This window comes from Balearica regulorum, chromosome Z (genome assembly GCF_011004875.1).
Source record: "Balearica regulorum gibbericeps isolate bBalReg1 chromosome Z, bBalReg1.pri, whole genome shotgun sequence".
NCBI classification, from domain to species: Eukaryota; Metazoa; Chordata; class Aves; order Gruiformes; family Gruidae; genus Balearica; species Balearica regulorum.
In genome coordinates, this window is record NC_046220.1 from 21,552,810 (window position 1) to 21,580,533 (window position 27,724).

Sequence of the window (27,724 nt, forward strand, 5' to 3'; positions counted from 1 at the left end):
TCAGATAAAGAGGTAAGCTTCAAGCCAACTCTTCAAAGAACCAGCTCACCCATCTTTAGTAAATGTCAACTGTCATTTAACAAAAAAAAGAAACACTTCAAACCATGTTTCAAATCTACTTTAAGTCCTCTCACAATGAAAGCTGTTTATTTTGCTTGAAATTTCTCATTTCTGAACTAAGCAAATTGCTTAGAATTTACATCTAAAAGAGAAATCTAATTCTATTTTATTCATGCATGTAATTTAAAATAGTCTATTCAGGTCTTAAGCCTGGGTTCTGCCACCACCTTGCTAGATTTTTTATTTTCTTTTTTCTTTTCAAACAGCTCAACTGAAAGGTCTATTGGTCTATTCACAGACTACTGTATTATATCCAGCACGAAAAAGGATGGTGGAGCTTGTTTGGCTGCAAAAGTAAAAACCTATCAGAATCAGGGACAAAATCTCACATGACTTTAGGATAAACCAAGACACCCTTGTTCCATTTCCTTGTTCCATCTTACCTGTTTAAATCTTGTGGTTGGATCTATTCCTGTTTGCTTCATGGAGTCCATAACAGATTTCATCTCCACAGCCTCCTTTATGAGCTGGTGGTTTTCCATTTGTTTGGCTTTGAAACTGTCAGACTGAAGCTGCTGCTGGTGATTGGAAAGGATCTGTGATTTGCTTGTCTCCTCACCTTTGTTAGGGACTGATGACCCTATTTTAGTGTTATTTTTGCTGGACTCTGGAGTTGAAGGGGCCTTTGAAATAGTGGCAGATGGAATATTCTTCTGCTTGTTGTCATCCTTCCCAATCTCCTTCAGGGGTGGGTCATTCTTCCTTTCACAGTCCCTCCCAGGTTGTGCCATTTTCTGTTCTGCTAGTCTCTGATCCTCATAGTACTTCTCATACTGCTGCCTGTAAGCAGGGTTAGAGGCCATTAAGGACTTTTGGTCCATATAGAGCCCATAGGCATACTGTCCATAATAAAGTGACTGAGCAAGTGCAGGGTGTCTTTGCGTTATTACTGACTGGTGCTGTGGCTGCAAATTAGAGGAAGTGTTTTCGCTTTTCTTGGCATCTGATGGTTCTGCCTTCTCTTTCTTTTCAGCGTCTTCCTCAGCCTCTTTTTTGATCTTCAGTCCCTGTGGGGTACTGCTGTTCCCAGCTGCTGGGGCACTGACCTGTCCAGAGTGCATGTAACTTGGGGAATAATAAGGATCGTAGCCATGGTAATAGGGAGAATGGGACTCTTTTGCTTGAGCTGATTGTGCTGCGGTTGAAGAATGTCCTTTTACAACACCATCCTTATTAGAAATAATATCCGACGGAGAGCTGGCCTTTGACCTCATGCCCTCTGACCTGCTGTCAGAGCCACCATCATCAGCCGCATCAGAAATATCCGAGTAAGCAGGGCTGTTGGTTTTAGCGGCCGCACTATCTGCGCCATTTTGTGTCAACACGTGCAGTGGCACCATGGCAGATTGTCCATTCACCAAAGTGCTGCATTCCATCCTGGAGGCACTCCCTATGGAAGGGCTGGGCGCATTGTCTGTGAAGGTGTAAACTTTATCAGCTTCAGCCTTAATACTTGCCATCCTGCTCTCTTGAGACTCTGACAGTCCATTAGCTAGCACTTCATTCTTGTTGAGATGGTCCTTTAAAAAATGTCCAGTTAAGTCCTTCCCAGACCCTTTTGAATCCTCCAGCTTTCCCAGCTTAGAGTCCATCTTGGGGCTTCCTGTCTCTTTGCTTTCTTTGTCCTTCAGCTTTCGCTTCTCCTTTTTCTTTTTGTCTTTGAGTGATGTGAGAGCTGGGTTTACAGTGCTTGGCTCTCCCATAATTGTGGGCTTTGGTTGAATAGGTTTTAAGGGAGGGCTCTTTGGTGTAGCCTGAACAATAGTAGTTGTTAGAGAGGGCAGTCCCGGTATTGTCCCTGTAGTGGTGGTTGTAAAGGCTGTAGTAGGTATAGCTATTAATTGGGGAGGAGTCGGTGCTGGTGCTGGGGCAATGGGCCTGGCTGTTTTCAGTTTGGAAAGGTTTTTATCCACTTTGCAATTGTTTGCTTTCTTGCCTTTATCACCCAAACTCTTCTTGTCGATTAACCCTTCAGCCTCCAATTTCGGCATTTCGGATTGCAAATTGCCATCTGCTACTGAGCAATTATCCAGTGTGGCTGCCATATTAGAAATTACTGGAAGGCTGTTCAATTCACTGCTCAGACCCTTCTTTTTGCCAGAATTCTTGCCAGTTTTGGAACTGATAACTGAACCGGGGCCATTGCTGGTCAGTTCCCTTTTTCCCTTCGGGGTCCCTGGGGTAGTCATGGAGGAAGGAGATGTCGGTGCTTTTAGTGGATCGAAGCCTGGCAAATTTGTGCTTGGCTCACTGCATTCAAGTGCCACATTACTCAGTGCTTCCTCACAGTCTGAAATTTTGTCTTCACTATCAGGCTCAAACTCCAGTTTGTTTTCTGGGTCTAAATGTGCATGAGCCTGATGGTATCGCAGTCCATTAATGTGCTTGTACTTTTTGTTGCAGTTGGGGTGAGGACAGTCAATCAGCACTGGAGAAGAGCAGCCTTGGTCCAAAAAAGTAGTCTCAGGTTTCCCCTGTGGGGTGGTGGGAGTGCTTCTAGAGTTAGTACGAACACGTTTTCCAGATTTATTGTCCTCTGAACTGGAGTTCAAATCTAGCTCCATTGGAGGCTTAGTTTTTCTCTTGTTTGTGGATGAGGGGCTGGCTTTGACTTCATCCATGGCACAGTTTGGGGGTGTCCTGCGCCCACTTGAGTTAAGGCTGCCCCGCCTCCCCTTCCCATTGGCACCACCTCGATTTTTATTCTGAAGTCCCCTGGACTCTGCAAAACTCGCATCATTCCCAGGCACAGTGGCAGCTGCAGCGGACCTTGCCCGCTTTCCCCTGCCACGTCCTCCACGCATTTCCAGGTCACTTGTTGGTGATTCACAAAACCTACATAAACAAGAGCAGATTTCATCAGCAGGAGCTGTGAACTGAATAAATACCAAAACACCACTTCCCGTAACAGAACCTTCATACATCTTAAAGGAAAGGTGTGCTTCTTCCAAATGACAATGCTACAGTCTTAAAGGGAAAGTCATTAAAAATGGACAAAAACGTTAAGAACAAGACCACTTAATTAGAACAATGGAGAGAAAAATTTTCCAAACTTACAGAAACGCGCTTTTAAATTCATTGCCCTCTGATTGAATCCCATTCATTTCCCCTTCTCTCTCAGAAACACAAAAAGAAACAAAAACTCCCACCCCACATTTCAGTGTGGAACAGAGAATTACTAGTTTCACTGGTGCATGTTTTCAATTATAACCAGTTGGTTTTTATTAATCTCTGTACAGTCTCTTGACAGAGATTGGGGGAGAAAATACAGCAGAGAAGAAACAGACTCAAAATGATTGCCTACCTAGGAGGGGCCCAGTCATGCTTTGTGCAGTCCAGCAGTGTTCCCACATAAGTCTTGTTCCTCCACGTAACATTTACCACCAGGACACCTGCCAGTGGGAGAAAAACAAAGTATTATCACAGTTAGAACAATAATTGGGGTAGGCTTTTTGTTTTGCTCTTTTTTCATTCTTTCTCTCCTTCCCCATAAAGTGAGAGCTTTATTCTCATTTGGTTTCAAACGCTGTGGTCTATCCTCTTCCTCTTTTCTGGTTTCAGTGACCTCAAGTTAAAACCCACAGGAAAGACAGCAAACGACAAAGAACAAGAGAGTGTATGTGCATGTGTATGCGTGTAAGAGAGAGTGTGTGCCTGTGTGACTGTGTGTGTAATCAAGATACAGCTGACAGAAGGAAATGGGCTTTGCCATGTCCTGCTGTAAAACAGCAACACTCACCTCTTAATTTTGCTATTATTGCACATAATTGCTTTCACTTGGCAGCCAGCCAGCATAAACTAAGCACCAGTTAGGGTGTTTAAATCAGTAGGTGACTGAGAAGAATCTGCTTTGCTTTGAACAATACGATAATGATGCTTTGAAATTGCATATATCCAAACACACAAACACACACACATATGCACTGCAAGTTTTGTTCAGCTGATATAGATGGAAAAGTGTATTATTTATCTTGGTTTTTGTTCTGTGGAAAGCAAGGGACTAGACATGGAACCACAACCATACAGTAAAGCTAAGAGGAATGGCAATACAGATACTTAGAAAGATGGATCCTTTAAAAAACGTAATTTAATTGCTTTTCCACTTATGACTTTTAATAAATGTAAATTCATCTGCCCACCTAAAACAGACTATTAATTTTGGTTTATTCTAATTATCCCTGTAAAATGTGTGCATGGTAAGGGTATCCTAAGTAACAATGAAATAAATGTGAGGGATGTAATTCAAACATTTTCAGGTTGCCCTCAAACACTTCTTCACATAATTTATCATCATGTTTATAGAGTAGCCAGCATAATGACCCCTTTAATTCATTAACTTCTGCAGACAAACACATTGAACCAGCCATCTCTTCTCATTAGAACATACACTGAAATAAAAAATATATTTTACCTAGCAAAGAAAGGCGTGATGCAAAACAGTTCCAATTTATGAGGCATGAATACACAAACTTGCAGCTGCCAGCCTTGTGACTTGTTGTTCCTCTACACTTCCCTTGTTCTGGCTGTAGCGTTTCTGTGAGAGATATAATAAGGGCACTGTGCCAGAACGTTTCCAGCCAGACTTTCTGCTCTGTCCTACCAGTGTGATTTCTCATTTTGCACTAATACGATCCTTCTCTGCAGCACCAAGGTAAAGTAAACATGCAAACAGCCACTTATTTCCTTAGGGGCCTTTTAACAGCAGGGAAGTATATTTGAAGTGTTGTTAGTGGAGGTACCAAGGAAGAAGGGATTTCCTTGAAAATTCTCTGTAGATTTGAAAATTATTCCCCATATGGTTTTAAGTTGCCGTTACGATAAGGCCACTAAAATTACGTGTGCTGGGGTGAAATGCTCCGAAGGAGCAAAGATAAACGGCTCTCCCACCCAGGGTCAGAGCCAGGCTTTGAATACCTAGAAGGATTAAGGTTAGATCGTTATGCCGTGTTTTTACGACCTACGCAAACTTGGAAGCCAGGAAAAAAAAAATAAAACCAAGCACGTTCTGCTCCCGCCGGAACGAGCTCCGGAGCGGTAACACCGCTGCTGGGGCCTGCCCGCATCGGCCCCGCTCCCGCCCGCCGGCGCTGAGGGGCCTCGGTCGCCGCCGGCCCCCGCCGCCATTGGCCCGCGCCCGCCGCCGGCTCCGGCTCCTGATTGGCCGCGCCCCGCTCAGCGGCTCCCGCCGGCGCCAGCCCATTGGTGGCAGAAGCCGGGCGGGGTGGGGGTGGGGAGGCGCGTGCAGGCAGCAGCGGCCCGCGGGCAGGAGCGGTGCGGGCAGCGCGGAGCTCTGCCTGTAGCCCAGTTGCTCGGGCAGCGCCGAGCCCCGCCGGGGAACTGGGTCGCCCGTCCGCCCGCGGCTGCGGCACTGCGCAGGCGGCACCCGCGCCCTACGGCGCTGAAACCGCGGGGTGTTACGTGAGCGAAGGCGAGCGGACGGAGGAGTCCGATCGGCGGGAAATGGCTCCTGCGGCCGAGGGCCCCAGGGCGGCCCGGGGGGCTCCGCCGGAACGGTGCCCCGTCCGGGAGCGGAGCAGGCGCGTCCACCGCGCCTCTGCCACTGGCGCCAAGGCGGAGGGGAGCATTTGGCTCTGGGAGAGTAGACGCCGTGTCCTTTTCCTCGAGTGCTGAAATCATGCCATGTCTTGAAACCTCTACACCTTCTCAAAACGTGTGGGCAAAATCGTGAAGAGAAGAACACGTCAGTAGATCCGCAGAGGAAAAGCTTGTCAGTGGAAATGGGGTTTCTCACAACAAGCAACTCCAAGCTATGTTCCCATCTGCTGCTCGCACGCTAGAGAGGGGTTTCTCTGGTAACTTTGATGCTCCACTTGCACCTCAGTAGCTTGTCAGCTGTGACTCCATAATGCTACGGCTGAAAATCACGGGTATTTTCCATCGCTAAGTTCTATTAATGTCATGCAGCCCATCTACCCTCAGCAGCACAATTGCTCCCTCCTGTCCATTTACCAGTGTTTGTCCAATCTCCTAAATGCACAAAGCGAGGAGGGCTTTGTGACTTCCCACAGAGTATTACCGGAGAATTAACTGTGCCCTTCATTTTTCACTAGCCAGTTCACCCTTACCCTTTTGTTAAAATGGAATTGTTAGGGTTTGTGGTGTTTTCTGTGTTGTGTTTTGTTTTGTTTTTTTTTAAATTAAGTTGTATTCCTAAGTAAGTCTTCCATCTTCCTCAATACTTGTAGTCCTGTCTATCTCTAGGTGCACTTTATTTATTTGTTAATGGATATAACGGACCTAGGAATAGTCTGTTACCTATTAATAGAAAAGAGGGCAAAGTAGAAGGCATGGAGTAGATATAATAATAAAACCCTCTGAAATCAATACACATTTCAGTAATTCTTAGAAGACATTCAAATGACCTTCCACTGTAAGAAAGTCAATACTTCAAAAGCAACACAAGTAAGTTCCTCCCTTAAAGTCAGTTACATTTAGCGTCTCAGTAAGTTTGTTAGTCTTAGCAAAGGCCCTGGTATGTAAGTAGGAGGGAAGATTAATCCCCATGCTGCCTTAGAATAACTGTGGCAAGGAGTAGATTTCGTTTCCCTAATGAACAGCACATTACTCAGCCACAGGTAAGATTCCACAGAACCGGCAGTGAAGGTAGCTCATTTAATCTTCTACGATTACCTAGAAATGGGTCAAGAGAATCTAAGTAACATGGGAGGTAGGACTGACCCCTAAGGAAACATGCAGCTGGAGGCTTATTAGACCAAAGCACTGGAAAATGAAAATGGAGATGAGAAAGGTCCACACTATATATTGGATGCACTACTGAAGAGAAAGGATTATTCTTGCTGCACCCAGCCAGGGTGTACTATTACAGGTTTCTTTGATCCAAAATACTTGTCCTGGTACAGGGTTCAAGCTCCAGACAAGAACTTCTGCTGCGGCTTCTCGGCACTGTCTCAGAAGCAGGACTCAAATGGTGCTACAGCAGTCTTCAGTTCACCTCTGAGTATTGCACCTGAGTACAGTGGGTGTGCAGCCATGGATGCACCAACCCTTCTTCTCTAAGTGGTCCCAACTCCTCTTTTGAGCCTGTATATGCTGGGGCATAGCTCTCCACATACTCCTTCCATCTGACAAAGTAAGTAACATATCACATACAGGATCAAACCTCACTGGGGCTGTGTCAAGGCCTAAGAAGTCCCTGCAATGAGACCTCTCATTACATTAGACTAACCACATCATGTAACAATTATTTATTTACCACTGCCTGAACAAGAGTGAAAATGCAAAGGCAGTCTGAGGAACCCACAGATTTTGTACTGTCTGAATATATGCGATGTCTTTTCACCTTAAGAAAAAGCCCAGGAGGCTAAACTGTTTAAAGTAACCATTTATGAGGAACAGGAGAAAAATTCAGATGCTTGTAATGCAGCATACGTGAGGGTATCTGGATTCCAATTCAGGAAATCTGGCCAAATACCTAATCCTGTTCTTGTGTGGTCGGATGAAACAATAGTGAATATATTTAGACTACATGCAAATATTTCGTCCACCAAGTAAGGGTGTCAACTCAAGAGTTTCTCCAATTACCACAGCAGAGTTCACAAGATTTGGATGTAATAGAGGAAAACTTATTCCAAAATGAGAATGTAAATTTAATTTGGCTTATCATTCCATTTGCAAACTACATAACTATTCACAGTTACAGCATATCTGAAATTAGCAGTATCCTCTGCACTCTTCAGTGTCAAATATCATAAACTAAAGCAGAATAAGAAAATGAAAATTTCAAAAGTTGCTACCCATGCCACTCTTTAAGGAGTAGACACAGTAAGTGGTGAATGTGTTATTTGTAGGAATTGCAAAATGGTGTCTAACACAAGAAAATGGGGTCATGTTGCCTAGGAGTTTTAGAGTTCACCTACACTAGTCAGCATCTTTTCTGCTGAAATCCATTATTAGCCAAGGCAGGATCACACACAAAAGCCTTAATGCACAGCAAAGGTGCACACAGGATGTTACGTAGTGCCCACCACTATAATAGAGTCCCTCCTTTAACATCAAGGGGAATGTCATTAGCTTGTTAGGAGCAAGAAAAGATTCTGTATTTTGTTGTTTTCCTTCACAGTGCACATGCCATTATGAGCTTTTTCTTTACTCATCACGTACATAACCACAATTATTAAAAAAAAATTACCCAACAACAGATAGAAAAAAATTAACACATGCCCAGAGGAGCACAAAACCATTTTACATAAGCTGTTCTGATAGATATAATGTGATAATCTGTACAAATAACTGTGACAATTTGTACTTGAATTTTATTATGGAATGAAAGGTCACATGTCACAAAAGTGATTTGTAATAAATTAATTTTCAGAAATCTAGAGAAAGAAGCACTTTTTATGAGTACTGTGGATGTGATGCATTTGTTCTATTTCTTATCCCCTCCCTTCCTTCTTTTCAGTGACTGCATAACACAGACCAGAACTAAAATTGGCTATTTACTATTAACTAAACATATAGAGTGAAAAATGCCATGACAAACTGGAAGTGAACTAACTACATTCATTGTTCACTGTTTTAAAAAAGAGCCTTTCTCTTTTAAAGTCAGCTTCACAAATGCAGATGTGCTGGCATCTTCAGTACCAAGCCAGGGTACCATTCATGTTGACTACCTTGACACTGCACTTCTAGCAGCCACATCAAGCTTGTAAGGATCTAGTCAAATCTAACAGGATACATTCTTGCAGATGTTCCTTCATCTAAATAACAAAAGACTGAAGGATCTAGTCTAAAGCAGATACTAATCCTTTTGCTTTCTTGACTCTGTTTTCTGCAATGAACATAAGCCAAGAATTTTTATGCTTTGTATTCAAAACTTTGAAAATGAGATCATGTGGTTAGGAATCAAATTATCACATTAATAATCTTAAATGCAGGCCCCAGTTTTTTAAAATACTGGCTGTAGAAAACAAACACATTCAAATTCCAATATAAGTAGACATAGCTCAATTATTCAGACTGGAAATCCTGACTTAATGTTTACAGCATAGGCTGCTTTTGTGTTCAGATCACAGCAACTGCTACAAAATTCTGTTTTAGTTCAAGTTGATTATTTTCCCAGAAAACTCAAAAGACCAGTTATCTGAACGGGTGAATGGGTAGCGCCTTCTTTTTTGTAAAAGGAGCTGTTCCCTCTGTTATTAGCAGAGAAATCTGGCCAAAAGTATCTGCAGAATTCTGGGGAATGCAGATCTGCACAAAGTCTTTCTGAACACTTCTGTAACGGATTTGTTGAATATTTAAATGATCTTCTAAAACTAGGAATCATGTGTTTGCTTTTCAGTCACCAGAAGCGACTTATATGTAAAAAGTCACATAAGTCACTTATGTTTAAACATAAGTGGAGTCCTACATGCTCAAAATTCCCATTTGGTTAACAGTTCTGCCTACTGTCTTTGCTATTTTGAGTATTATTTTAAGACAACTTCTGCTGATGCCAGAGGAAGATCTACCAAAGTATACTATGCTTTGTAGTAATTTTTATAGGAGTACTTCTTTAAAAGTTCAATATGACAAATTCTTGTAGCAATATTCCTGTGGCATAGCAGCTCTTCAAGGTTGAAATGCAGTTCTCAGTATTGAGAAGGCATCACATCATCACTTGATGTAACATTACAGCAAAATCAACTCCTTGTATCTTTATGGTCAGTGAATCCACAAATTTGTTTGCAAACCAAATTCCATTTCCCAATTCCCAACCTTGCCACGTACAAATAACACAGACATGCCTGGGATAGCCAAACCATGGCATATCTGTCACCAGTGAGTACTCCACCACCATGGATTAAACACATTTTATTCTGCACCTGGCACTGCAAATTTTTTAATCCCACATATATCTGACATCACTGTTCTAACAGTAACTAAAGTATATGAAATGCAAAAAGCCATAAGATGAAAATCTATAACCTTAGGATTATCTCAACTTTTTTCATTGACTTTGCTTTAGTAAGAGCAGTATAACTCATTTGCCTCACAACATCCACCACATTGTCATCAATCCCAGATCCACATATACACCTGCAATTCTGCCAGGCATAAAAAACACAGAACAATGTTTATATTAGACTTGCAATGCAAATGGCTTATTTCTCCCTGATTGCTTCCATCAAGAAAGTAATCTAAAATTAACGGTAAAAATTCTACGTATAAAGTCAAGTCTTCTACACTGAATACTGATCTGGTAGACATACAATTTATTTACTGCTTTAATCACACTCTCTGTCTAGCATGGCACAAGAACTTAACTACATCTACAGCAGGTGCACATGTAACAGACATCAACATCAGCAAGCCTGAGAATGTAATGACTGTCAGGTGGCCTGGAAATGCAAGACTGGTGGGCTTTTTTTGGTTTTGTTGATGGGGGGGTTTTTTGGTGTTTTGTTTTGTTTTTTAAAGAGCCATACTGCTGCACTGAATGTTTGAGAAGTCACTTTAACCACATCCTGTAATCAAACCACCTGGAGCACAGATCTGCAATTAGTCATCTTGGACACTGGACTTTATCTGAACAAATGCTGTATAGCAATGAAGCTGGGAAGATTGGATAGCATTAAGGAAAAGAAGCATAATGAAATACTGCTGCTACAGTCATAAACCTTTGAGATGCTTAGCTGTGGTGGTAATTTAGTACCTTATGAAAGCATAGTAAGTTTAAAGGTTAAAGGGCTGAGAAGCTAAAACCTGCTATTTTAGTTAATGTTGCCCAGCTGGTGGCTAAAGCAGGCTGACATTACTCTAGCCACATAAACTGCAACATAAGCTTCTTCAACAGCATAACAAACTCAGTTCATTATCTATGTGATTTCCAGTAATTCCTGAGTAATGTCAACCTACATTTCACACATACTTTATTCAAATGGCATGCCCTTTCTTTCTCCCCTTCATTATGAAGTCATCAGTACAATATATTCAGAGTAGCAACCACCACCTTAGCTTGAAAAAGTTGTGTTATAGCTTTAATGATATACAAACAAAACATATATTGCCCGGACTTGCATTACATACTCCAATTTGCATTCAGAAAAGAATTAGCAATTATACAGTGAGGAGTACCTTTCAAAGCTATTGAGTTGGGCTATCAAGGACACTATTTTTTCATCCCACTTAATAATAACTGGAATATATTTTCTTAATCTAGAGGTTTATCCCAGAGTGTATAGAAGAACAAATCCTGAAATAATGGAAGAAGGCCCATTTCCCCATCAGCCCATGTGCTTAATACACAAAAGAACACACAATCCCTTCCATCACTGTCACGTCTCCCGCTGCCTTTGTTCTGAAGCCTGATGAGCTGTATTGATTTGGGAAAAACATTGAGCTTCTTGGAAAACTAGACTCTAGCTTATTCACCACCATCTATTTCTTTCTCATGAAGACAGTTGGTCAATATTCAGCTGTATGGTCAGCTAAAAGAAGTTCTGGTTTCTTTTCTTTCCCTTGCCTCCCTAGTAACGTTACCCTTTTTCAGCTTTTGTAGACAACAAAACACAGCACATTAGGAAGACTTGTTGCTGAGGGTGAGCTGAAATGGTAGTGCCTCTGGACAAAGCTATGACTGAAATGCTAAAGGCAGGATGGCTCTGGAAAACAGGGCAGCATCTATTCAAAGAGCTTATGTCCTTTATCAGTTATAACAACAATGCCACTCTAATTTTTTCAGTGTATGTTTCTTCCAAAGACAGTCTGCCTAACAAATAACCAATAAGCAAGAGCTAAATGCAAATGGAGAACTGAAAGAGAAACAAATGGTTGTAATCAAGTACAAGGGTAAATTTTAAATTCATTGAAAAAGCAATAAAAGACTCAGTGAAAACTGGGTAATACCCCAGAAAGTACATCAGATTGGGTCCTGAATGGCTTTATCCACAATTGAATAGATCTACTAAAATACAGGCTACTTAGAATGGTGATTTTGAAAACTATGAAGCCACAGTATAATTTTCTTCTGTCAGATTTATATTGAAGTGATTAGATTTTGGCAGGACTAGGAAAACTTTTGGATAAATTGCTGTTACACCTCTTGAATGTCAGACCACATGTTTGCAGTGTTTACAGGAAAATGTGCAATTAATGTTATTATAAACTAACCATAGGTTTCTGACCTCCAGAGTACAACTACAGATTTGGTTTTGTACAAACCTTACCTTTTCTTTGGCCAGAGTAACTGAACCACTTCACTGTTTTACTGAAGCTTGAGAATAAAACTGCAGTCTACTTTATTTCAGCTGACACTAAAAATGCAAGTTGAAAATCATTTAACATCTGTGTGTTCTGAAGAAAACCAAATCTGTTTCAGAAATAAAGTATTTTGTTTCTAGCAGATTTTTTTCTCTTTTACTTCTGTAATCATAACTGTGATTCACATAGCCTGACACTGAAAAATGTCAGTGTCTCAAATTTAGAAGAAGGAAATGCTGTTCTGTAATCCCCTGAATTTCCCACTCACTTCTCAAGGAGTGTTATTTCAGCTCCTATATTGCTGCTTAGTGGAACACATGGACAGTCCTCTGCCTTCTACTAGAGCGCAAGAAAAAGAAGCCCCACAATCCACTGCCTTTGCTTGTACTGTAGGACCATATGTCACTTGAGATAAGCAACAGAACATAGGGCTTTTCAACTCATCTGTCACACTCGCTTCCTGCAGTTCATATTAATTACAGGATCTCTTCAGCTAGTTATTTCTCTCCCAAACTCTTTCACCCTTAAAAGCAAGTAAATAGCAAAGCAAAACAAGACTAGAGTGTAGGAAAAAGCACTATTGTTTAAATATGAGAAGTAAGACAAAAAAGGGAAAACCAAAACTATTTTTTCTCACCCTGACAAGCATTCAGGAGTTCCTTTAATAATTATCTGCTTCATTTCTATTCTTCATTTCAGACACCAGACCACAGAAATACTGTTTTCATCAGCAGACTGTTGAGAAACAGCTGCAGAAATAGGGAAGCTGGTATAAATTCATGTGTATGCGCGCGCACGTGTGTATCTGTCTATCAAAAAAAAAACCAACCCAAAAAAACCCGCTCTTAAAGAGCTCATACGTTTTTGTTTTTCTTCCTAAGGTAAGCATTAGGACATCTCAATAGAGGTTTGTGTCCCAGCTCTGAACTCTACTACCATAGGAACAATTCACTTGGAGAGCAAGAAAGTAAAACCCAGGCAAATAACAGATGACAAAATGCATCTATAAACATTCAGGTGTCTTTGGTGATGAGTTCCCCAGTGCCCTACATCATGATAGAGAGCTGCCAGGTGCAAACAGGAGTACAATTATTTATCAAACAGTAGAGTAGCTAATGAAACCTAAAGGAATGGAAGAGAGAATTTGTGGAAAAGAAACAGCATGGATAAAGAAACAATTCCAAGCCCAAACCGTGAAAATGCTTCCAAATCTGTAGACTGCAGATACCAGAATTGCAGTCGAGCCAGGCAGACAATTCTGCTCAACCTCAAAGAGCTGCTGCTGATCCGTGTACCTCATTGGGATTGAGAAGCAGAGCCTCTTATAAATTATGATGCTTTACTTAAAGTCAAAGCATTTATTTGCTTTTGTGCCAGCTTTGGATCCTTTTCATCTCTAGCTACCAGGCCCAAGAGAGAACACATTCCTGTAGCTCTGCTGGCAGCCAGCTGTGGCCTCAGTAAATCATAAAGCCTCCTAACAAGCCGTTCTTTACAAAGGCCAACTGCAGTTACTAGACATGGTAACTTCTCTATTATTCCACTCACTGGAATTTAAAATAGCAATTTAAAGCAGTGGCTGTAACACTGAAATCTACTGAACTGCATTTTACATATCTCTCTCTGCAGTAAGCTTCATTTATTTCATGAAGACTTTGTTGCCCTCAGCCTGGGAAAAGGGTAAGTAAACACCTGAGATAGACACATCCAAGACAAAGAGGAGGGGAAAAAAACATTTGGGGTTTCTTTTGCAGAACTCCCTCGGGATTTCTTACTACAGCTAATACAAGACAAGTACCTTTTCTTCTTTCATTCATTTTGTGGGACTTGCAGGGACACCTCTTTTATGTTTGTGGAGATAAACTCTATTAATATCTTAGTACAGTAATTACCCTACCGTGAAACTTCACAGGGAAATACATAAAGCTAAAAGTAGCGTATAGTCAAGCATGGGATGTACATTACAGTTCAATGAGTACTGCAACTGTAAATAAGTAGTTCTGTCTCTTCTGTCTCTTTCCCGCCCATGCACTGGAAAGGAATGTTAAGTGATTCCACCATTCCACTTTTTCCTTTGTTGAGGAAAAGCAGATCAAGAACCTTATTCATCTGAGGCTCTTCTTCCTACACAATTGCTTCAGTTTAGGATTTGGAGTAACCTTGTTGTAAGGTCTTTTGTTGCTATAGTTAACAGATTAAAAACAAAAATATGCTAGAAACTCTCCCTTTTAGATTTGAAAACCACAAAACAAATATTACACATTGCCAAGGCTAAACGTTACATAATTTTTACAGCCCTTATGCCACAAACTAGTTTTTTTCCTTAAAAAATAGTAGGCAGTGCTGTCCTTCCTATTACAAAATTCTTGTATTTTAGTGGGGAAAAAGATGCCCAGAACAGTTACAAGTATTTCCGTAACACACTTAAGATACCAGTTCTGTTTTGTAACAAGCCTAATGAACTATGACTAATAGTGTTCTCCTTGAGCAGAAGAAAGGTAAAAGGGCTTTTGTTAGCATCTGCTGAAGCAAAGTAGTCATTTTGCTGGGACAGAACAAAAGTCAGCTACTTACTAACTAACCAACTTCAATAGGTGTCACAGTTCTGCAGACCAGTTCAGCATGATTTTCTTTCCTCTATTTCACATTACCTCCCAAGTGGGTAAACTAGTAAAACATCTAGTTAACCAATTGGCTTATTCCAGCTGTTCATCAATACTGATGCAATGCAAAGGCAAGCTACCAGCAACCTGATTTCCCACTAGTAATCAGTACATTTTCTGCTAGGCTTCTTTTCTCTTATCAGTGACTGGTTGGACAACTTTCCATTAACAGTCCTTTGTGCACACTGTCCCAATTTCTCCACTTACTAATAAGAGCCTGGCTAGTTTTCCCTGACCTGCTGTGATCTATGCTGCTACTACAGCTTCTCTTGGCTTTTTCATGCACTAGAGCTGATCAACCTTTGACCCTCATGGGTTTAGAAACAAAACAATTTAGACACTGAGGACAGACTAGTGTTGCATAAAATGTAAGTAAAATCTTAGGGTTCTAGGAATCTTAATATAATCAAGTAAAAATCTCTACATTTATTTTGGCAATGAAACAGCCCTAAAAGGATCATCATAGGTATGCCCTCGCCTCATTAAAGTACAACCAACATGATGACAGAAATACATATTTCAATATTAGAAGACTATTTTCCCATGTCACTAAAAGAGGAAAAAAAAAAAAAAAGAGGCTGTACTTTCAGACATGACTTAATTCTTTCCTTGGTCAGACAAACAGTATCAAGATAAAGCTTGCTTTACTCCAGAATCTACACGCAAATTTCTGTATAAATTATTGGCTGCACTTTGGCCTCATCTGAAACGTTGGCCCCTGAGGCTGATAAGCTCTGACCCCAGGTGGCACATCCAGCCCTCTCACAAGAGGCAGGAACATTATTGCTTTGCACTGAGGGCTGCAGCCCTGGAGCCAATCAATCAAGCTCCCTGACAGCTTTTACAGCCTCCTCACATTAGGCCTAAGTCAAACTCCTATTGTTCGCATTATTCTTTCTTCCTCTGCTCTGATGAAGTTAGGGCAAGTCCAAGGCTTCAATGAGAAAGAAAGGCTATTATGAGCAGCTCAGGGTTTATTGACTCTGAGCTGTACAACAATAGTCCAAGAAGCCTTTTCCCTGAAAGTAACACATTCCTAATTGCTAATAATCATCAGTAACAAAGATCAGCCCTTAGACACCTACTTGCAGGAAAGAAAGGTGTAACATTCAAACAGCTAGATTCATCATCTTTACACACTAAGAAAGATTTCCTAAGATAATTTTACACACAGCAAGTATGATAATCTTTCAACCACACAAGAACTGTCATACAAATGTTGGTATGTCCCGTAACATAACTTGTGTATTAGAAAACCAGTGACCAAAACAGATTTGATGAAAAATATCCCTTGTGGAATCATGCTATGCTAATTCTGGACAAGTGGATATCTTCTTCTTTAGTCACCCTATAGTATTTCAAGATCAATATCACATTGTGCTCAAAATGGAAAAACACTTTCAGAACTAATCATAATATTTTTCTCTACCGTTCTGAAGTCTGAAAAGCATTTAAGTGGGACTCCTACAAGTCTGATACGGAAGAATACTGACTTGTCTTTGAAAACATTCACCCTTAATTACTCGTATTATTTTTAAACAACTGTGTATCACTTCAGTTACATGCATAAATCTTTCTACCACCAACAGGTCATTTACAGAGTCATAATGTACTGTCACCAAATGCACAGAAACCCTTTTTCTGGGTAAGAATTTCAACACTGCATAACATGACTAGATTTTACAGTTGGCAAAGTCTTCTATGTCTTTTCTTCTATTTATCAAAGTAAAAACTGGGGGAAAAAAAAGAAAAGAGGAAAGCAGTTTTTTAAGGGCTCATTTTGATAGGGATGGAACTTGTGATCAACTAGCAGACATCAAGAAATCAACTGCAGTGACCACAGATCAGTTTCCCTGGGTATTGAAGAATCAGAGGGAAGAGTGGCTTTCTTGCCTTTTTTTTTTTGCCCCCCCCCCTTTAATTAGCTGTAGCTTTAGATTATTCTGCTGTTGTAACTCCAGCTTTTAGGAAAGGATAATCTTATTCTTGATTTTAAATATTTACTTTCTTAAACCTGAATATCAGTACTAAGACAGTGAGAGGTACTTTCAATTAAACTGTTTCATCCACGTATTTGTTAGTGCACTGACTTCACAATTGGACTGCCACTGGTAAGAGATTCCGAGAGCTTTCTGGGAAGGTGCTGGCTGAAAGAACAGCAGCTTCCTTCTGCTAAATCCCCTGATACAGCAGCTTGCCTTTTCAGCTGTCATTCAGTCCAATGTGGCTTTTCATACAAAACCAGAGGAGATCAAGTGCAGACTAAAAGCTTGTTTCAAATGAAAGATTCCCCTCCCTGCCTGGCTTTCAGCTGAAAGCATATTTACACCCTGAAAAATGAGAAGAACTCATAATTTGTAGTCCATCAAATAGCCTGTTTTTCAGATTCTGCTGAAGTTTCACAGTTATTTAGGTGGACACCTGAATAAACAGAGCAGTAAGCATTGGTAGTGCTGGGTAGCATAGTAAAAATTAAAAATATAGCAGGCCTATTCAATTTATTTATGTAGCTACTGTGGATCAGTCACAGTATTAGTAACTACAGCATTAGTTTTAATCCTTATGAATATTCTCTTATTTCCTTTCTTAAAAATAGCAACAATGCATGCAATATTAAATTTCTGGTCCCTACAGTGACTTAGAACGTGGCTGAGAAAAACTGGCAAAGTGGTGTGAAAAGGTGAGCACTGCAGCACCCTGGGCTCCTGTTTACAGTGCTGTCAATTAGCTGTCACTCATCGGCACTGCATTCAGCTTCAGCATTTTTTTAAAGGGAAATAAATGTAATACTATTCTTGTCAACTTACAAAGCTGAGAAGTAATGCTGCTATATTTAACCTAAATGCCATTTTTCATGGGTGCTCTGTAGGATGAATGATAGCTGATTTAGAAAAACGACAGTGATTTCGCTGAGCTTTCCAAAATCAACACCCATTTTAGCTGAACAAAACAAGAGACTGTGGAAGCACATTTGTCTCTCTGATGATGTATATTCACTAAGTACAGCCCATAACCCACCTACTCACAGCAGCTTCAGACAGCTAGCCTCACCCACAGATCCTTGCAATTTAATGAACAGTCATATCCAACAAATCTTTTACAAATAGTCTGACAGTAGTTATTCTTTTAGACTCCAGGCCCAAAAGAGAAATTTGTCATTGCTTAAATAAATTTTACAGATGTAATAGATAAAAGACAATAAAGAAAACAGGGCTTTTATAAAACAAAATCGACAGAGCAGAAAGCTGTTCCTCTAAACTGTGCGCAGGCGCGCTGGGCTTCTGTGTACCAAAGGGAAATAGACAATGAAGGTTAGGAAGCATGAAATGACAGCCTTCTTTGCTTTTCAGGGAACGTAAATTTTATTCACAGAACGTAAATCTCAAAGTCATGGTTTTCAATCTGCATGCATGATCACACGAAATTGATTTCAAGGAGATTTGGAATTATTTAACTCATTGCTCAGAGATGCAAATCCCATCTTGTACAATCATTATTGTAAAAATAGAGGAAAAAAATGGGTGATGTTTCAAGGGCTCTGCCTATACATTTTCATTTTTCAGATAGTCACAGCTCATTAAGCTCCCATTTCAAATACGGACCTGTCTGTATTGAAGTACCCAAACAAAGCTGTGTATGTTCCATATGTTTTAGGGCAGCTTAAAACTCTTAATGAATAATACAGCTTAAATGAAAGACATTCTTGAATATGTTTGCCACAATGTAACACACCCATGCTTATGCTCCTCACTAAGTGAGCAGGAAAACACCGTTCTAATGCTTCAGTAAACATGGCAGCCGCCCTAATGTGGATGCAGTGCTGAAAAGTTTTTGGAAATGCACAAAAACATTTCTTGACTTTGGCATGTCTGCTGCATCTCACAGTGGTTTTCTTACAATTTGATACCCGTTTCCTGATACTTCACCGATTATCACAAAACCAATCAGGTAGAAAACCTGTTATTGTTAAATTAAGAAATCCCAAACCACAGATTCTTAAGCATGGTGGGTCGAGTTAATACATGATAGTATTAAAAATATCTCTGAAGTGCAGCCTTTTCTAACAGAAAACAGATCTATTCTTGAACACAGATGAGCTTCCCCTCTGTCAATAAACACAAACTGTTTAAAACATAGAGGAAACTGGTTAATTCCTATCTCAATAAAATTTATGAAGCAATAAAAACTTTGTAGTACAAGCTGTGTGGTTTGTTTCACTTCCTTGTCACATGAATTAATGAGGAAAATTCTTCCCTTCATTCTGTTACGCAGACTCACGCTGGAGAGGGCACCGTACACTGACCAAAAGCCCCGAGACCCTAATTCTGATTTCCACTCCTCACCCTCAATTTCTTTATAAAGTCTGGCAAGGAACATTTTAATTTCCCATCTTTGACACTGTTGTGAACTTGATCGCTACTACACTGTGAATTATGCTCAGTAATATAGTGTAACTGACAGGGAACAAAAAAAAGAAAGAAACAGCATGTCCAAACTAGGGTAACTGTCACCAGATCATACTAGTATAACCCTTAATCCTATATTTATGATACTGAAAATGTCAGCTAATTTAAATTTCTGCAACCCCGGAATAGGCACAAAAGGGAGGGAGGGGGAAATGTACTGAATGTCTGAAAATATATGCCTGCAACAGCAGGAACAGAAAAGACTGATAAAGACTTTATGCGTAATATTTAGTCAGATTAAGTACAACTCTTCACTGCATGTTTTATTGTCATTTACGTTCTCGCTGACCACATGAAGAAAGCTGCTTCTGACAAGCCACAAAAGCAAGGCTTCTGGGACTGTTTTGTTCTTTCTCTTCAAATCCTCTGATGCATTAATTTCCTGACCTCTCTCCTAATATAAAACTACAGCTCCCTCCTTACATGATCATCTTTGTCAGAACAACTTCCACTCAGACAGCAGCTAATCCACTACAGCTAATGGCTTCTGTCAGGGAAGAAGCAAGTGAAATGATGCCATCATTATACTACATGGAATAATCTACATACCTCACGTGGACCTCCCCTTTCATGAAATACCAGCGTGATGTATCAAACCCATGTAAAATTTAGTTCCCTCAGTCCTAACGTGTGAACGCGGTTCCATTTTGCCAATGCATTTTTTGTTGTAACCCTGGAGATTGTGGGAGTTCACCAGGGTGGGTATTAACTCTCCTGTAGGCTGGAAGACAACTTCATGGAAAGACTGCTTCCTTGCTCTTGGTCTTCCACACTACTTGTGACTGTCTTTTAACTCACCTACCTGCCTTATAAAGAGGAGTCTTTGTGTTTCAGGACAGATCACCTGAAGATGACCATCTGAAACCACAAAAGTAATTAGCAAAAACAATACCGTATTTTTCTCTCCCTTACACTTGCTGTGCAATATTCACCAGCAGATTAAGGCTGCTTAGAGGGAAGGATAGAGTAGAATCACACAGAATCAGGGCGTTTCATTAGGAAAAGGAGGCAGCGCTGACAGAGAAAGGGTGCCAGTGGGGAAAAGGTCAGACCTCCGTATGTCTCCACCCATGGGTTTCTGTTGATGGACCACGTCTCTGAGCAGTAGACAACCAAATGCAGTAACAACAGATGCCGTAACAAGAAGTTTATAACACTTCGGGAAGGTGTGAAAGGAATGACAGTTGGCTGCCTTTCTTAAATCTTTGGCAGAAGCCTCTCTCCTCACCCAGAAGGCAGCCAAGGCTGTGGCACCTTTCCCTCACAGTTTCACCATGTTCTACCAATGATCTTTGGGTATTTTAGTCAACTAGTGACTTCAGTTACAGAGCCTGAGTTTCTTTCTCATGGACCCTCCTCTGCAACAGAGACAGAAAAGACTACTAGAGTTCAAGATAAGGTCATACATTGTTTTAACTGTTAAGGAACACAATAACATGGAGGTCTTTCTGTCTCTTTTGGGAACTGAACAAAGTAGGACTTTTGTCCATTGGTAAGGGAATGTTACCTGGAAGACCTTTCCTATTCTGGTTTGAAGAGCTTCTGCAAATGTTATTTTGAGAAAGAAAATGACCAATGAAAACTCCACAGAAATGGGTCACCTTGCTTTTGAAACAAGGAACACCAGTGGAGATTTGAGGACTGCAGGTTTAATAACAGGAACTGATGTATTATTCTTAACAAAGATCTGAAACCACCTGAAATACCTACCAGACAACTCAAATAAGAGACTAAACTAGGTTTTTAATGAAAACATTGGAAAACATTTGTAGAGGTAATGTCTTTTTCCCCTCAGCATATTACCGACAGCCTAGATCCAGTTAGCATCTTAATTACGAGAAGCCTTCTTTTTCTTTGCAGAATCCAATGCACTACGCACAATCAGAAACAACCTCTTCTTAGTAGGATACCTTTTGGGACAGGGAGATGAAAAGGCTGCTTGGTGAACTGAATGAGATTCCAAGGAAGAAGGCTTGAGGATACAGAGGAGCTACACCAAACGAAACCCACATCAGGTTTTTTGGTCACCTTCCAGCTGACAGGACTGGTAGGCTGGTAGAAAGCTGGTACCTTTATCCTTTGTTTTGAAGGTTTTCTGAACTGAGGGACACTATGGAAAAATGTCTTGGGCAAAGATTCCCTGTTGCCCAACAGATCCATTCTAACTTTCCTTAAGTTTTGCAAACTTATTTGACTTTTTGCTTCTCTCCTCTGAAAAGGCCCCTTTTTCCTCTCTTGATTAAACTGTTTAGTGGCTGAGAACACCAAAATCTGCATTTGGTCCATCTGAAATGCAAACTTGACCAAAGAGTTCATAAAGACTATTATATAGACATCTTGTTTACACTGATAGGATCCTGAAGGTGTAAGCACACTCATGAAACAATTTCTATTTCCTAAACAGTGATAAATTTAACAACCATTCCTTTCAAGAGGTTTGGTTTTTTTCTGAAAAGAAAATTTTATCTTTAATCGCCTATAGACTGATGCAAAGACTCAGTATTTCAGATGACAAATGACAAAAGGCAAATGTGGTAAACTTGAAAAACCAGGAAGTGGAAGTAAAACTTCTTTAAGCCAAAAGACTGCAGGTGATTCTTTCAGTAGCTAGCCTTTAAGGTAGTTCAGAAATTGTTCCATGCAAAAGGGCAGCCACTGAGTTTATATCAAGTACTTTTAAATTTCACAGTTCAACACCTACTGTTTTGGAAAAATTAAAACCTATTCTTGTCTCTGATATGTCTGTCTTTAGGGGTTAAATATATCCACTTCTAGTACACTTGGGAACTTAAAAGAAGCCTCTAAACGTCCATGGATAGGAGGCTCTACCTGACAGGAGACTATCATCAGAAACATTTAGAGTGGAAATATAATTTCTTCTCTCCAAAGGATTTCCCACCTACATAATTATCAGTCCCTTGGCAATCAAAGCAGAATACTTCTAAAAATATTTGAGTCAATTTTGGTCTTTGTTTTTGAAAGCAAAGGCATTGCATACAGAACCTTCAAAATTGTTCTGGATTTCAGGTATTGACAATGATAGCGACTGCAGAAATAAAGGATGAATTTGTGTCTAGATAAAACTGCCTTAAACGACCATCTCACCTGACCTGTCTATAGAATGTAGCAGGCAGAATCAAAAGTTAGATTGTTATTGGCTGAAGATCTCTTTTCTTCAATGCTTCTCAATGGGAGATTAGTAAACTATCTACTTAAAACAGAATCATAGAATCATAGAATCACAGAATGGTTTGGGTTGGAAGGGATGTTAAAGATCATCTAGTTCCAACCCCCGTGCTGTGGGCAGGGACACCCTCCACTAGACCATGTTGCCCAAAGCCCCATCCAACCTGGTCTTGAACACTTCCAGGGAGGGGGCATCCACAATCTCTCTGGGCAACCTGTTCCAGTACCTCACCACTCTAACAGTAAAGAATTTCTTTCTAATATCTAATCTAAATCAACCCTCCTTCAGCTCAAACCCATTACCCCTTGTCCTGTCACTACACATACTTTTAGAGAAGTGTGGGGGTTTCTCTTGTTGACCATGAGAAAACATCCTCTTTCTTTCAGAGATTCTAGACCGAGAGAAATACAATGTATTTGCAAGCCAGTTGCTCCTTGGCAAAAAGGTTCATGGTTAGATAATCAAATGGGTAAAGACTGTTCTTTGACAAAACTATATGGCTGACCAGCTGAGGAATTCATAATGAGATCTTTAGACTTCATAAAATTTCAGGAGTGCAAGGGAACACTGCAGAAAGAACCCAAGAATCAAAGAGAACATTCTGTGTCACAGGAAAGTCAGCTATAGCGAAAAAAACACAGAACTAAGAAAATCTGAAATACTGTTACCGATAGGTGGTAGGAAATAATGAGGGAAGAATGAGAAAAGTGGAAAGACTAAGAGTGAAATTCTTTCTCTTTATGGCTGGCTGCCAACTGTCTTATAGATGCCATAAATAAAATATACCTGGCTGTATCTTTGAGACCTTGAAGAGATTATTTTTTTTCCTTTTCTCAAAGCAAAACTCAGCATACAACCAGTACCCCTCAAAGAAACAAACAAAAATGCTAATACATATTTACTGCTGGAAAAATATTCCATTGAACATAGTTTGAAAATAATGAAGGAGAAGAGCAATATATCTTTATTACTCTCCAAACTGAAACCAACAGCTGTCCTCACAGAAGGAAGATTAGTGTTATTTATGTGCCTCACTCAGACTCAACGGTATTCTTGGATCTCAATATGCTGTACTATGTTTATAACACTGCCTTCCCTCATTCCTCATAAGACAGCTTTAAAAGATTACGTTACAGAAAAGCAAAGGTTACTGGAGAAGCGTCCTTCAAAATGATGAGATATTTACTAGCTAGGTATTGGTATGAAAAATTAAAGCTTAAGCCAAGCACAGGGGTAACTTTCCAGCAAAGAGGACCTGCACACTCTCCTTCTTTCTTCAGCTGTATAGATTCAACAGTTGGTCTCTTCATTACTAGGCTGTCCATAAGAGAGTTGTTCTCTGTTCCATATTTGGTTCCCATGAGCCCTTGATTAATAGCTGTCTGCTATAATTTATATACAGCCCAAGTTTAAGCAGCACAATTTCCTTTTTACTGCCATTTTTAAATATTTCACTAATGCTGTTCAACTAATTTCAAATCTAAAAAAAGAAAAATAAAGAAGGTGACACACTGTGTCCTAATTTCCTAGGAATTTCCCGTGTGAGAAGTAAAAAACCAACCAAATCAATTATGAACTATCCTGTTCTCAGAAACACCAAACTATAGAGCTTAGAGGACCTCAAGAAGTTGTCTGGCAATCACACACACACACCCCCACACACACTTCTGAAGCAGCATCACCATCTATCCTGAAAAATGTTTGCATAGATTTTCCTTGCATAGATTTTCCTCTAACAGAACAGCCCACAAGCTGCTAGACTACCTACTCCACAGCCTCATTATCCTTGCTGTTAGAAATGCTTTTCTGATTTCTCACTTGAATCTCTTTTGCCTCAACATAAGATCATTATTTCCTCTTCTTTCTGCCATGGTCACAAAGAACAGACCAATCTGTGATAAACAAGACCTCATCTGTCTTAATATTCTCCCCAAACCAACCAAATAAAACAATAAAAAATAATCATAAATCAATTAATTTCAGCATTGTGATATATTTTCTAACCTATGCTGTGAGGTTATTTTCTAATGTATGCTGACCTTATTCAGTGAAGATTTGGGTTTAAAGAGAGCTGGGGGCAAAATAGAAACTTATTAAATCCTATGATTAGGAACCTAATGCTATTTACAAGTCTATTTCCACCAAACCTGTATTTTCTGCATAAATGCACTGTGGCTGACCCAGACTGTCTGTCATAAATACCTTATACTACAGCAGCAGTTAAGTATTACATATTTTTCAAAGAGTATTTCAAGGAATGGGTGTGGAGGGTAGGGGGGTTTTTTTAAGGTCCAAAGAGGAAGGACTGTTGCACTGCTTTTTTTGCACTGCTTATAATAGAAACCTCTTGTGAGGTCTTCTAAAACAACAATTCAGCAAAAAGTGAATGCTGAAGCCACTGAGTCAGCCTCTATAAGCCTTTTTTTTCAAAAAGGCAGCTTTCAATGAATCCATTTTAAATGTTTCTCACCCCCTCCCAGTTATTCCTATATAAAAACTTTCCCTCCCAACCCTTTCTCTTTGGAAATTTGGTAACCATAGTTTCTGTGTCCTGCTGAGACTTGATATGTAGAGCTGCATTCTACCTGCTATTAAGCTGCTGATAGCAGTGTTTCTGTTGCAATTTATGAGAAATGTCAGTTGAAGGCAGAGAGTATTGTACACACTATATTTTCCCAGCTGGATACCTCCGTGAACCGAAAGCAAAAACATGAATACACATGCACCATACGTTTGGGGGTGGGGAGGAAAGTAACTGCAGGAAGAAACGGCTGCAGGTTAGATGTGATGTTGGGTGGTCTAAAGCTGGTAGAAAATGAACACAGGAATGGGAAGATACATCTAGCATTATTAGAAAACACCAGAGCTTCTTAATGTAGTCCTTGGTGCTACATCACCAATATGAAGACCCCTTTGTAGACTCCTCAGATGTCTCTTTCCCTTACACGTATAAATTGAACTGTTGCATTTCGAAAATTGTCACATTAATCTGTTTGTTTCTCTGACCCAGGACTGCAGGTTCTTGTTTAATGTTTAGCACAAAGACATTTTAATCCTGAACGCAGCTTAGCCACTTCAGTGGTAATTATACTTGAGGGTCTTTTGGGGGGTTTGTCTTTGTTTTTTTCTCCTTCCCCATCCCAATTCCCCCCTTCAGTGGAATGAAAACCAAGTCACCAAGTACAGGAAATGTAATTGTGTCTCACCGTGCTCTTCAATAGCAGTTTACTTACTTCAGTTATAGTGATATCGTATAGCAATACCTTGTTTGTGGAAGTATTTTAGCTTTTCCTGGATAACAAGGATATCAGTTTTCATGTTTCGTCATCACACTGACAGCTGAAGGTAATATACTTTACAAGAGAGGAACTGAAGTCCCATTCAGCAAGGAATGAATAGGAATTAAAGCAAAATGTTGATTCTGTCTCCTAAAAACATCATGGGACCATAACTTTTTCTACACCAGAAAGTACTGAAGATTACAGTGGAAAGTATTCACCAAAGATTACTACTCTTCAAGTATTGCCTCCCTGGAGATCAGTTTCATGGCCATGACCTTCTCTCCAGAGAGTACTGTGCTGAACTGAAAGTTTGCAGGCAAATAGTTTAACAAATTCTGTAATGTATCTCTACTTCACAGTCCACACTATACAGAAACATTCACCTGTCAATGAGGAACTACTCCAGATGTAAAAATCACCAGTAAAGAAGAGAGAGATTATTACCGCAGCAAAATCATTCATTATGGAACACATGTTGCTCAAATAGCATATGTGCCTTCCCAAAAGTTATCAACTCGTGTCACTAGTAACTAGGTTCCAAATTTGCAATTAATCTTTGTCATTCCCCAAATCACCTCCTCCATTAGAAGCACAGAACTGAAAATAATGAAAATCCCAAACCTACTAAAGTTAAAATGCTCCCAGTCAAACTGAGGATAGAGCCAATTACCATTTAAATAACAACATGAAACTCTTTGAAGGAAAGGCCTTTTGATCTCGAAGATTCAAATGCTGAACAGTGAGAATCTGAATTCTTTAAATTTCCAGGAAAAAAGCTACAAAAAAAAGAACTATGACCCAGGCTGTCAGTCATGTGTTTAAATCCCTAGCATTTTTTACTGTTAAATGTAGCTCTCTTGCAGTGTAATTAGTGATGATATCCTCATCAAAACCACAGTTAAAAAATGCTTAATTCTTTTCTTGCAGGTTGTTCTGGTGTGGAGGTGCAGAGAGTAGCAAGAAGTGAAGGGGAGAGAGAGACCAAGGGTGAAACATGAGTTGCATTTTTCATCTTTCCCCTTGTGGAATGTTAAGTTTAAGATTTCCAAGTTTTGATCAACACACACTTAGTTGTTAATACAGATTTGGAAATCTGAATGCCTTGTTAGTTTCAAATACAAAATAAGAGGAAAGTCAAATGGCATTAAAACTCTCATTTGAGTACAATTACGAATCCTGTGCCTTTTGAGTGACAAAGGCAAACAATAAAACTGTACTGAACTGCAGTTCAAATTTCTGTCATTTTTTAATCCTTTCTCTGGAGAGCTGTGAAGGAATGATGCTTTGAAAAGTGCTTTAGCCTTTGACAGCCTATGAAGTTTGCTGATGTCACACTTACTAATTGACACAACACAGGGTCTGCATGGCACATTGCTACAACATTTGTTTTACAAGTGCACGTTTCACAGGAAACCAACAATTAATTTCCCAAAGACTTACAGGCATACATTTCCAAAAAGGGAAAAATAAAACTGTTACATATCCACACAAATCAAAATTTACAGAATTGTGGCAGCCAGCCAGCAAAACTACTCCAGGTCTGCTTTCCCATCTGCTCGGCCTGTTAACTGAAAGAAAATAATCAAATTGCTCCTTCTGCAACTAATTCTCAGAAGAACTCCCTAAAAAACAACTTCCATGACACAATTTTAATAATGCAGAATGCCTTACAACAATCAGTAAACCTCCTAGCACTGTGCAATGTAGACACAATAGCTCAGAAATGGGTATTGAGACAAGAACGGTTTGCTCCTCCCCCAGCACTGAAAAGGTGCTGTGCCAAGC

General features: G+C 40.0%; 1 protein-coding gene across 3 annotated transcripts in view; it reads right to left on the reverse strand.

Moving 5' to 3' along the window:
* ZNF608 (zinc finger protein 608) overlaps positions 1-27,724 on the reverse strand; it is an 88,669-nt gene that overhangs the window by 5,861 nt on the left and 55,084 nt on the right. For all 3 annotated transcript variants that reach the window (XM_075740252.1, XM_075740253.1, XM_075740254.1), the window contains exons 4-5: positions 3,425-3,512; positions 504-2,955 (exon numbers count right to left, since the gene is read on the reverse strand). In XM_075740252.1, the coding sequence (XP_075596367.1) occupies positions 504-2,955; positions 3,425-3,512 (2,540 nt within the window). The remainder of the gene's footprint in view (positions 1-503; positions 2,956-3,424; positions 3,513-27,724) is intronic.